The following is a 12,689-nucleotide window of genomic DNA, read 5'->3' as shown; positions in this document are numbered from 1 at the left end:
CAACAAGTGAAACTGCGAGCTACTGCTCAGATGATACCCCCGCCGCAAGTGGATAATATTAATAGTGTAAAAATATGCAAGTGTTCGGTAAACAGGAAGTTATTGAGTGATGACTCTGAAAACACATCAAACGGTATAGCTGACTTATATAAACCTTAAAACCAAATTTCAGAAATCCTTGTATTGTTGTTCCTGAGAAATTGTGACGAAAATTTTTAACTTGGCTATCTTGGGTAAAATCATACAAGTGTTCGGTAAACAGGAAGTTGTCAAGTGATGAATCTGAAAACGCATCACACGGTATAGCTGACTTATATAAACCCTGAAACCAAATTTCAAAAATCCTTGTATTGTAGTTCCTGAGAAAATTGTGACGAAAATTTTCAACTTGGCTATCATGTGTAAAATCATACAAGTGTTCGGTAAACAGGAAGTTGTCAAGTGATGAATCTGAAAACGCATCACACGGTATAGCTGACTTATATAAACCCTGAAACCAAATTTCAAAAATCCTAGTATTAAAGTTCCTGAGAAAAATGTGACGAAAATTTTCAACTTGGCTATCATGTGTAAAATCATACAAGTGTTCGGTAAACAGGAAGTTGTCGAGTGATGAATCTGAAAACGCATCACACAGTATAGCTGACTTATATCAAGCCTGAAACCAAATTTCAGAAATCCTGGTAGTGTAGTTCCTGAGAAAAATGTGACGAAAAATATTCATGGGACGGACGGACTGACGGACAGAGGTAAAACAGTATACCCCCCTTTTTTTCAAAGCGGGGGTATAAATATAAAATTGTACAAAAGCACTTACTGATGGGTTGTTAAATTTCTCCACAATTTTAGCTCTCTTCTTAATTGACATAGTACCATCTAGCCTTACAAACAAATACCTATAAAACATAAAAGTTTCATATACAGATATAAGCTGTAAATTATGTGAGATAATACAGAAGATTTTGTGAAAGTTAAACTATTCATTAATGACAAGCTGATTATTTTGTATGTTCAACAACAATTATTATATCAATTTGTGAGATCAGAACAAGTAATAAATTTCTCAAATCTATAAAAAGGTAATATTGTTGATCATCTAAACGAGATTGATTTTCTACCTTGAGCCAGTATGGCAAAAATGAGAAAAGCAATTGAGTTGAGATGACCAATGATAATCTATTTATCGCTATTTCACCTATGACAACATTGTAAATTTCATTGACAACATGCATGTGCACCCTTATTTCTAACGATAGTTTTTCATATCACTCTACTGTGCTGGGAAAGGAAATTATCAGTAAGATTAAAGGAAAATTTTGAAAAATAGCTATAAATATATATCCCATATGGACATGTGTAAAATTTATTTCTGCTACCTTATTGGGTCAGAGTGAGCCCAAAGAAAATTCTTTGAAAAAAACAATCATCAACTCTTTTCTGTATTCATGTGATAGAGTTATCAAGGACATAGATTTCATTAATATATGCTGGATAGGTCCATTGCTACATATCAAACTTACCCTCTTTGTCTGAACAACTTCTCACACAGATCTAATGTTTGTGTATAGTTAGATACTAACACCACTTTATCACTTGTTGTGGTCTTTATTAATGCTAACATGCAATCCAGAACCAAAAATTTACCTGAAAAGAACAAAAGTTGACAATGAAATACTAAGAGCAAATTTTTAATATAGAAAGCTATGTAAATTTATAGATTTTATTGGATAAAGGAACAACAAAAATATTGAATTGATGTGTCCTATACCACCTGGGTTAGGCTCTTACAGGCATTTAAATGCTTTTAAATTCAAAAGTGATTTAAATAACATAACTATTTCTACCCTGTAGTTTTCTTAATTGGCCCAGAAAGGATTTTTGTTGCGTTGGGATTCAATGGAAGTATAAACATTTAATCAAGATGGGTTTAGATTGCTTCTTAAGTTGTTACAAACATTTCTCATTAACTAAATAATCTAAATCTCAAAAGAGGCATTTGAACCGGAATTATTTTTTGTTACATAATTCTATGAATCCTGTCTTACCAGATAATTCAGGTTTAAGAGTCTTTAAATTATGTCCAGCAGGGAAAACATCCAACGTCCCTTCAAACCCTTCAGCTTCTTGTAAACATTTTTCATATATCAAATCAGGATCTGAAAGAGTGAGAAATTATTTCTTTCAAAACAGAATTTGAAGTCATCTTGTTCAGTAGTATTAGAGAAATGTGTAACAAACAAGTTTTTTTCAACATTTTGAAAAATTCTGAGAATGGCCTAACAGATCAGAAAAGTGCTTACACATTAGGACTCACTACTGTCAAGCTACTGACCAAATATGGAATCTTTCTTTTCAGAAGTACCTGAGCAAATTGGTCTGAATATCCTATTGCACAGACAGATAGACATATAAATGGACAAAGTGATTTCAATATGGCTCCTTCTTCTAGAGTGGGGGTATAATTAATTTATTGATGACTAAATATTGGAGAGTTGAAATTTTTTTTACTAGTGACATATCAAAAGGTCAGAAAAATAATGTTTTTTGAGACCAAAAACTTTAGAGAAAACAAAAAATCTTTTAACAGCACATTTAATTTATAAATTAATTTCTTTTATTCTTCTTAATCTAAATTTAATATTACACTAGAGTGGGGTGCTCATTTTCGCCATATCTTTCCATGTTTTCTTCGGTTTATGTTCAGGTCTTTATGTTTTTGAAGTATACTGATATTTCTATATGAAGATAACTTCACATGCAAAATATTCTTAGCTTTAAAACGTGTTTGTTTTGAGAAAAATCATCTCAAAAGTTGGATTAAAGGGTGTTTGAAATTTCCTAATGTTTTGTCAACGGGGGACATATATTCACCGTTTTTACACATCTAATTTAAACCAAATAACTGCAGCTTTAAACAATATTTATCAAATAAATTTCATTATAGAAGAATAGTAGACATTTGAAAGGTGTAAAAAAAACCTGAAGTTTAGGGCAACCAGTCAAAGAATTACTAAGAAATACTTCTTTTAAATCGTTTTTTTCATTCAGGAAGTTGGCTGAAAATCGTTGTCCGTTTTTCGGTCCTTTGCGGTAAGTGCCGAAATTTAATAAAATATAATTTACCGGCATATTTCTTCCATTTCAACCATCCTTTGAAGTTTTTACACCTCACAATCATAAAACTGCGAAATAGTGTCCACGGCGAATATGAGCGCCCCACTCTACATGTGTTGGTTCGACACAAATGCCCTCTGTGCAAACAAATTGTTGAATGCACATTTCTAAGAAATCATACAAAAGGTGAAACCATTTGACTGCTGGCAAGGGCAGTTGTGGTGCAAAATCATAAATCCTTTTGTTGGATATACTTTGTTAAAACTGCATTCAAATTTTAGACTGAGAAGTAAAAAAGGTAAGAAAGAAATTATTAAAGCACGTTTGTCAGTGATCAACAAGAATTAGTTAACTGAGAGATACATTGTTTTGCATATTTTCACTGACTTCAAAATATCTCTGACTATAAATACAATCAAACCTATGTACAGAGGTCACCGTAAGGACCAGAGAAAACTAACCATATAAAAGAGGCAAAATGGCATTTCAGTAGCAGGGCATAAATAAAATTAACTAACAAGACAGGTTTTCATGTAATAGAGTTGACGTTATAGCAGATTTGACTGTAAACAATTCTTAAATTGGGGAAAATAAAATTATAATCTTTGAAATACATAATAAACTATAACAAAATTGATGTTAATAATTTCAATATCTTTTTATTTCAATTTCAGGCTAAGAATACTTACGATTACATAATTTCTTGAGCTGTGTAATAAATGACAAACTACTTCCAGTTACTTTGTCACCATCCACTTGTATATCAGAGGATTTTGATCTGACCAACATTTTATAGAGTTGTGACTGGAGGGGTGTCAGGTTACAGCATACTATCTGTTCAACTGAAAATAATATAATACAAGAGTGCACACACTGAAATGTCTCGCCTTCTTTACTAATCATTGATATTATGTTGAAAGTCCTAAGTATAAAGCTTTATTACAACTGTCACATAAACTTAACATTAACCAAGATAGCTAAACAAAGACCAATGAACCATGAAAATGAGGTCAAGGTCAGATGAACCATGCCAGGCAGACATGTACAGCTAACAAAGCTTCCATACAACAAATATAGTTGACCTATTACTTATAATTTAAGAAAAATAGACCAAAACACAAAAACTTAACACTGTGCATTGAACCGTGCAATTGAGGTCATGGTCAAATAAACCTGCGGGACTGACATATAGATCGTAATATATTTCCATACACCAAATATAGCTGACCTTTGACATATAATATTAGATAAAAAGACCAAAACTTAAAAACTTAACTTTGACCACTGAACCATGAAAATGAGGTCAAGGTCAGATGACATCTGCCCGCTAGACATGCACACCTTACAATCATTCCATACAACAAATATAGTAGACCTATTGCATAAAGTATGAGAAAAACAGACCAAAACACAAAAACTTAACTATAACCACTGAACCATGAAAATGAGGTCAAGGTCAGATGACACCTGCCAGTTGGACATGTACACCTTCCAGTCCTTCCATACACCAAATATACTAGCCCTATTGCTTATAGTATCTGAGATATGGACTTGACCACCAAAACTTAACCTTGTTCACTGATCCATGAAATGAGGTCGAGGACAAGTGAAAACTGTCTGACGGGCATGAGGACCTTGCAAGGTATGCACATACCAAATATAGTTATCCTATTACTTATAATAAGAGAGAATTCAACATTACAAAAATTCTGAACTTTTTTTTCAAGTGGTCACTGAACCATGAAAATGAGGTCAAGGACATTGGACATGTGACTGACGGAAACTTCGTAACATGAGGCATCTATATACAAAGTATGAAGCATCCAGGTCTTTCACCTTCTAAAATATAAACCTTTTAAGAAGTTAGCTAACGCCGCCGCCGGATCACTATCCCTATGTCGAGCTTTCTGCAACAAAAGTTGCAGGCTCGACAATAATATGTGTTTACTCAAAATAATGAAGGCTTTAATATACAAGATATAATAATACTGAGTTGTTTTGATTTGTTGAGTTGTTACTTCAATGACTTTAATCCTCTATAAATTTAACTGAATAAATGTTTAGACGTTTAACCATCATTGCTAGCTATATAGGCTATTCTATTTCACATTTTTTCAAGTCAAGCCCTTAATAGATAACTAAACCGTATGGATTTTGCTCATTGTTAAAGGACATACAGTGATCTTTAGTTGCTTACATGCATGTCATGTATACTCTCAGTGATATTTGTCTCATTGGCAAGTATACCACATCTCCTTATTTTGATAGTTATATCATTTCTACTCGAAATTTCAAGGTTATGAAAAAGAAATTTTTACTCTAGTTTTAGAGTGCAAAATAAAACAGAAAACTGGTATGTCACATAAAGGAGTGATTGACAAATTCTAATAAGTAACTTACCTTTCACAGGTAAATATCTGGTAAGTAAAGCCTGTGTTCTTCTAATGATGCATTTATTAACTATTGAGGCCAGCTAAAAATACAATACAAATGAAATTTATAGATTACTTTCTTATGTTCTATCTTGTTAAAAATCTTGGTCCAAGGGCAATAACTAAAAACAAAATCTCTTTTTTTCTTTCTTGAAAAACCTTTTCATAAATATCTTGGGAGAAATGAAGGCTTGAGAAAAAATGCAATGCAATTTCTTAATATTCCAAGGTACATTGCTCTTTTACAAATAATTTATCAGCTCTGTTTCTTGATTTTGCAAAGTCATTGCTGATATAAACCTATGATATAAGTTTCATAAAAATTTGGAGTTTGTAAACATGAGAGCTTTAACAATACACTTTTCCATATTATTGATGTTTCCATGTCTAGACACTATTTCTTTTCTGAAAGCTGACCTACCAAAGGTCATGAAATCAGTCTCCTTTATTACCTCTTGGAGCCTTTCTTGTCCTTTCTTATGTTCAGCATCAGTTGAGCTTGCATCTCTTCCTCTTAATATTGGTGTCTCAAACTTCCTTTTGAATTCCTGTGCTGTACCTATTATTCAACATAGTTTATTACTACTTGACACAATTTTTTCACAAGTTTCTTATTTCAGATACAAGGGATATTCTTCCATTTTTTGTTTAAGAAGTATCTTAGAAAATGATTACAATTTTTTGTGAATTTAATTAAAAAGGTTGATAGTTTTCCTTATCTGTAATTTACAGGCCATTTAAACCAAACTTGTAGAATACAAAAGTGACTGATATTAATGAGGCTAACATTCATATTTATTAAACTTGAAAACATTTTTATTATCTGTAGGCTACAGAATTTTGTGAAACATTTTACCCTGTTTACTGACATGCAATATAAAGAACAATTTCAGCTTTGACAAAAAAAAAATTACCATCAGCAGTGATATTTGACAAACTTTTTTTTTGTTTTCCCCATTATATATCATAGTTCTATATATGCATTAGAATAACCAAATTATATATAAATAACTTGTTTCCCTCTATTATTTTCCCCAAAATTTCTAAAAATGTAAATACTCATTTACCTAATATTCCACCATTGACAAAGTGTACCAGACTAAAGTATTCTAACAGATCATTCTGTATAGGTGTTCCAGACAGTAAAACTCTTCTCTTGGCTTTTAATCCATTCAAAGCTTGGTATGTCTGGTTTTCTGAATTCTTCAACCTGTGACCCTGAAAATTAAGAAATGAGACTAAATTATTTTGTACAAAGGAGAAAGCAACTTTTTGGGACCTTGTTAATTTGAGGAAAATTACTGTAAATTTAGCTCTGACATCATAAAAAAACAGATCACATGAGCCTGTAATCGAGTAAATGGATACTTAACATCCAGTTGCAAATTAAATGCATATTCAGGACGAGGAAATGTTAATATAGCATGAATATGAGTCCTGCTATTGTACTAGACCAACACAATTCAGATTTCTACATGCTAGTTTAAAAAGTAACAGTCCACAGGAACCATGCCACGGTAATTGAAACCCATTATTCTGACTAAAGGCTGACCAGTTTTTGCTCTATAGTTTTAGAAGAAAAGATAAAAGCTCTTACAGATACCTTACCTTGTCACATATAACCAGTCCTACGGATCCTTTATGCATCACATAAGCATGTAATCTAAAGGTCTCATATGATATAAGCTCTTACAGATTTCTTACCTCGTCACATATAACCAGTCCTACGGAACCTTTATGCATCACATGAGCATGTAATCTAAAGGTCTCATATGATACAAGCTCTTACAGATTCCTAACCTTATCACATATAACCAGTCCTATGGAACCTTTATGCATCACATGAGCATGGAATCTAAAGGTCTCATATGATATAAGCTCTTACAGATTCCTTACCTTGTCACATATAACCAGTCCAACGGAACCTTTATGGATCACACGAGCATGTAATCTAAAGGTCTCATATGATATAAGCTCTTACAGATTCCTTACCTCGTCACATATAACCAGTCCTACGGAACCTTTATACATCACATGAGCATGTAATCTAAAGGTCTCATATGATATAAGCCCTTACAGATTCCTTACCTCGTCACATATAACCAGTCCTACGGAACCTTTATGCATCATATGAGCATGTAATCTAAATGTCTCATATGATATAAACTCTTACAGATTCCTTACCTCGTCACATATAACCAGTCCTACGGAACCTTTATGCATCACATGAGCATGTAATCTAAATGTCTCATATGATATAATAAGAATAGGATTAGGATTTCTTCTTCCATGTTGCGACATAAACTGATCTGTAAAAAATAAAACTAAAATGTCATTTGTTTGAATATTATTAAGATATAATTGTAATGAACTGCTTAAAATATTATCACAGTTTGAACATAAACCCATGTTTTAGTTAGCAGTAATGAGTGTAACTTTTGAACTACATGTAAAGATGCAGGAAGTGATTAATTCTTTGGAGAAAATACCATAGCAGCCATACAGTGTCCTGAAAATGCTAACTTCTGTCATTTGGTCTCTGGTAAAGTGTTGTCTCATTGGCATACCACACCTTCTTTTTTTAAATTTTGAAGCAATGAAAAATTGAAACAATAAGGCAAACATTGCAATAGGAACTACACTTCAAAGCCTAAGATGCTAAGATTTCTGAGATCAAAGACTTAATAATAAAACCTTATATTTTTCTATTTTCAAACTTGTGCACATCCTTTAAAAATTGAATATGCACTTCTGTAAACTTTTCGTACTTAGATTTCTATCTATTTCCTGTTTGGTACCAGAATCAATGGCCAGTGGGTTTATCTTCTGTCCTAACCATTTAAATATTTCATTATACCAATTCTGAAATATAATTCATGTGCCTAAATATATTTTTAAAAATATCACTATACCTATCAAGCATGTAATTCAAGAACAGAAAAGCAAATTAAAATAAAAACAAGTAATAAGCAAATTATTTTATATTTTTCGTCTCTGGGCCTTTTAAAGTGGACTATACAGTATTGTTTTTTTCTCATTGTTGCAGGCCTTGTGGTTGCCTGTAATTGATTACAGCCACTTGATTTGAACTTTGGTGGATAGTTATCTCATTGGCAGTCATACCACACTTTTTTTTTTATTTTCATCTGATTTCATTTTTTTACAAGATATGAAATGGGAAACAAAAGAACATGGATTACTTCTATTTGCAGTAAATATTTCCAACATATTTTTCATTTTTACCTTGACTAAACTACTAGGTGCTACCACCACTGCCTTGTCTATATATGGACAACAATCTGGACTTTGTTTCTGTAATGATACAATGATTAAAATCTTTAAAGATACAAAGATAAATTGAAAGAACTGCAATTAAAAATGTCCGCTAACATCACAAGAGCATTAAAAGGATAATTTTTTTTATCAATTTTCAAATTCACTTGACTTATTATTGAATAAAGTAGAGCACTTTCAAGGTGGGTTTTTAAATTTTAATTTGACTGAAACCTAACATTTGGTACAAATATGGGGCTCAAGTATTAAACAATCTTTAAAAGACAACTTGAAACATATTAAAAAATACCATTAATAAGACCCTGATCCAGGTGTTTGGATGCTTACAGAATTGTGTTTAAGGCCTTTAAAAATGTCCACATTTATTCATACATTGTACTTACCAAAAATGACAATATTTATCATATGTTGTACCTACCAATAATGTCCACATTAATTATTAATGTTATATATTGTATCTACCAAAATTGTCAATATTTATTTAATATCATACATAAGTACTTACCAATAATGTCCACATTAATGTTATACATTGTAATGTCTTCCCCAGACCCTGAAATAAAATTAAAATATCTGGATTTTTTTCTTTATAAGTTTACCAACATTTTAGTTTTCTTGGGAAATACTGAAAATTCAGAAATTATTGCATGATTTTTATTATTGTGATTTATCTGACTGGGTGAGTATAGCAATAATAACTTGCATTCTGAAATTTAATACATAAATCTGAATGCATATTTTCCTAAAATCACAATAATTTATCTCACATTTTTGGCCTTTCCTAAAATATCACAAAAATAAATGCACACCAATGTATTCACCAATAAATCATATTCTGTAAATTAATTTAAAGCCAGAATGCATACATTGTTTTTTTTTTTAAATGGTTATCTGATCAATCCAAAAAAAGCACTCATACATTACAACACACAACAGCCTAAATATGAATCCATTCTTTTCAGTTGTCCTTAAGCAAAGTGGGACAAAAATTACAGTTCATTCAACATGTTGAAATTTCAAATTAAAGGCATTTGAGAGAAAAGTGCTAATACTCATTACTGAAAAGCTGCATACTATATATATAGTAATTCTGTCAGTAATTGAGATAAGTGTGAAGCAAAAAATTAAAGTTTTAAGTCCATTTAACATATTGAAAAATTCCAAGTACATATTGACAAACAGAAATATGTGTCCGATTGATCAGAAAAGGGCTAACTGGTTACAACTATTCATTGTCAAGCTGCTGACTAAATATGAAGTCATTCAGTATGGTAGTTTCTAAGAGAAGTGTGACAAAATATTTGTTTAGGTGACTTTATTATATATTTCATTGCTTACCATTTCATCAGCCATGATACAGCCATAACTGTTCTCTATTCGATCTCCTGTGACACAGTCATACATAAACTTAACACCCTACAACATATAATCATTTATTTTGTTAGTTTTTCCTGTGGGAATCACAAAATATCAATGTTTCTAGACTTTTCATGACTATTAATATTTTAAATATATTGGCCCGTAATGTTTGAGTTTCAAAGACATGAGAATGAATTAAAAATAAATTCTACGCCAATCAGTAAATCATATTTCATGCATAATCATAACTATATCTAATTTAAAAAGTGCTGCTAAGCAGGTCCATCATGGTAAATTGTAAGTTAATTGGACTGTTACTGCAAAATAGAGACCGCTTTGTAGGGTAAAAAATATAAATATTGGTAGATTATTTGCTGCAATCATTCTGTTTACATATCAAACACTAGACATTTGATTTTTTCTTACCTCTCTTTGATGAGGACGTAAAACTTTAGTCAACACTGGATCTACTACTACATGAACTGGGTGCTTCTCCCTACAAAATATACAAATCACTGTATCAAACTATCATTAATAAACACGATCTATCTAACACTGGATCTACTACTACATGAACTGGATGCTTCTCCCTACAAAATATACAAATCACTGTATCAAACTATCATTAATAAACACGATCTATCTAACACTGGATCTACTACTACATGAACTGGATGCTTCTCCCTACAAAATATACAAATCACTGTATCAAACTATCATTAATAAACACGATCTATCTAACACTGGATCTACTACTACATGAACTGGATGCTTCTCCCTACAAAATATACAAATCACTGTATCAAACTATCATTAATAAACACGATCTATCTAACACTGGATCTACTACAACATGAACTGGATGCTTCTCCCTGTAACAGACACAAATCACTGTATAAAAACTATCATAAATAACACTATCCAATGGAATTCTTGAGACAAAACAAATGGAATATAGAGTACAAGCCACAGAGACCAAAAAGTCCCTTATTGTTATACATGTACTGGGAATAAAATTGAAAAATTCTAATGAAAAACTTCACCCACACATAATTTAAAACTAATATTGCTGTACATTGTCAAATATACCTGTGGTTAAATTTTCTGAAATAAAATTATTTTACTAATTTTTGCAAAGTTCTATTTCTGTATGAACTAGGGTGGGTGTTATTTACACAAGGGATATTTACCAATCAAAATCCAAGATTATTTAAAAACTTCATAAGAAATTCTTCACAAAAAAAAAAAAATGAACTCCAAGGAAACTTCCATCAACGATTGGCAAAATCAATTCTCAACTTGTCCCAAGCAAACGAATATATATATACATGTACTACAATATGATATATTATTGTATAGCAATATAATATTTCCCACAGAAAGTAATCAAAAGTTAGCGTTCAATAAATTCTAATATTGCACTGGAGCAATAAATCTTCAAAATTCATGACGTCATCAACGACAAAATCTTAGTTTAAACCAATTTTTCCTTTTAAATATTATATTGCTATACAATAAAGGGGTTAGTGCATGAATATTGGGGAATATTGTCCCTCGTAGAACATAAGCTTGTGCAATATAAAATTCTACTCGGGACAATATTCCCCAATATTCATGCAATAACCCTATATTACTGGGGATAATATTTCTCAATATTAATGCAATAACCATTTATAATTCATTTGTAAACTAATGTTTCAGTCAGTGACCTTTTTTCATAAACCTTCTCTTCAATTGTCATGCTGAAGAAGTGTCAAGTCTATAACTGTCAGTTTATTGTACTCATTGTGAATCTTTGCTGGACCCTTCCCTATATTTGTCATTTCACACTGGACTGCGTCACATTTTTCAGTTTGACATAAGTATCAGTCATTTTCAATGAAAACATTGACAATTTGTTAACGATATGAACGTAAACTGTATGTTTTTCACACTGTTATTTGTTTTTCAGTCTTGGTGAGGTAATATTGTGATTTTTTTTATTCAAACATTTGCAATTGTTGTTAATTAGCAGAATGTCAATTGGTACCGTTACCTTAAATGTCCATAAAAATTCATTAACAGTTTTAAGTGTGAATATATAGCACCAATTTAAAGTGCAAATTGCGCAAAACTCCTGTATTATATCCAGATGTTCCCTGAATAATTAAGAAATAATTCATGGGGGCTTGAATATATCGTGATTTTACCACGGGTTGGCCAATTATGACAAATATTTTACCCTGAGCGATAGCGAGGGGTAAAATATCGGCATAAAGGGACAACCCGTGGTAAAATCTAGATATATTCAAGCCCCCACGAATTATTTCGATTCTAATAGGACAAATACAGCAATTCTTTTGGATCGAAGCGCTCTAGGTGGAGGCAAATATTTGCTGTTCCCATAAATTAACACACTTTTAGATTTGCGTAAAAGAACGGAGCAAACAGAATAATTGACATGATCAAACTATTTACAATAACGTGTTTAGATAGATTCCTTGTTGTGAT

The 12,689-nt window shown here is 31.6% G+C and overlaps 1 protein-coding gene and 1 long non-coding RNA gene across 4 annotated transcripts in view; both read right to left on the bottom strand.

Moving 5' to 3' along the window:
• LOC139517135 (uncharacterized) overlaps window positions 1-12,689 on the bottom strand; it is a 560,758-nt gene that overhangs the window by 338,278 nt on the left and 209,791 nt on the right. The gene's annotated exons all lie outside the window — the stretch shown is intronic.
• LOC139516981 (DNA repair and recombination protein RAD54-like) overlaps window positions 1-12,689 on the bottom strand; it is a 39,651-nt gene that overhangs the window by 5,840 nt on the left and 21,122 nt on the right. For both annotated transcript variants that reach the window (XM_071307495.1, XM_071307504.1), the window contains exons 6-18: window positions 10,626-10,695; window positions 10,179-10,256; window positions 9,346-9,393; window positions 8,790-8,858; window positions 8,315-8,408; window positions 7,731-7,855; window positions 6,614-6,764; window positions 5,999-6,105; window positions 5,515-5,587; window positions 3,804-3,956; window positions 2,046-2,156; window positions 1,521-1,644; window positions 818-896 (exon numbers count right to left, since the gene is read on the bottom strand). In XM_071307495.1, coding sequence (XP_071163596.1) covers window positions 818-896; window positions 1,521-1,644; window positions 2,046-2,156; window positions 3,804-3,956; window positions 5,515-5,587; window positions 5,999-6,105; window positions 6,614-6,764; window positions 7,731-7,855; window positions 8,315-8,408; window positions 8,790-8,858; window positions 9,346-9,393; window positions 10,179-10,256; window positions 10,626-10,695 — 1,282 coding nt within the window. The remainder of the gene's footprint in view (window positions 1-817; window positions 897-1,520; window positions 1,645-2,045; window positions 2,157-3,803; window positions 3,957-5,514; window positions 5,588-5,998; window positions 6,106-6,613; window positions 6,765-7,730; window positions 7,856-8,314; window positions 8,409-8,789; window positions 8,859-9,345; window positions 9,394-10,178; window positions 10,257-10,625; window positions 10,696-12,689) is intronic.

The sequence above is a fragment of the Mytilus edulis genome, chromosome 1, assembly GCF_963676685.1.
Source record: "Mytilus edulis chromosome 1, xbMytEdul2.2, whole genome shotgun sequence".
Classification (NCBI taxonomy): Eukaryota; Metazoa; Mollusca; class Bivalvia; order Mytilida; family Mytilidae; genus Mytilus; species Mytilus edulis.
Note: the sequence above shows the minus strand (reverse complement) of the source record. Positions and strands in the feature narration are given on the sequence as shown.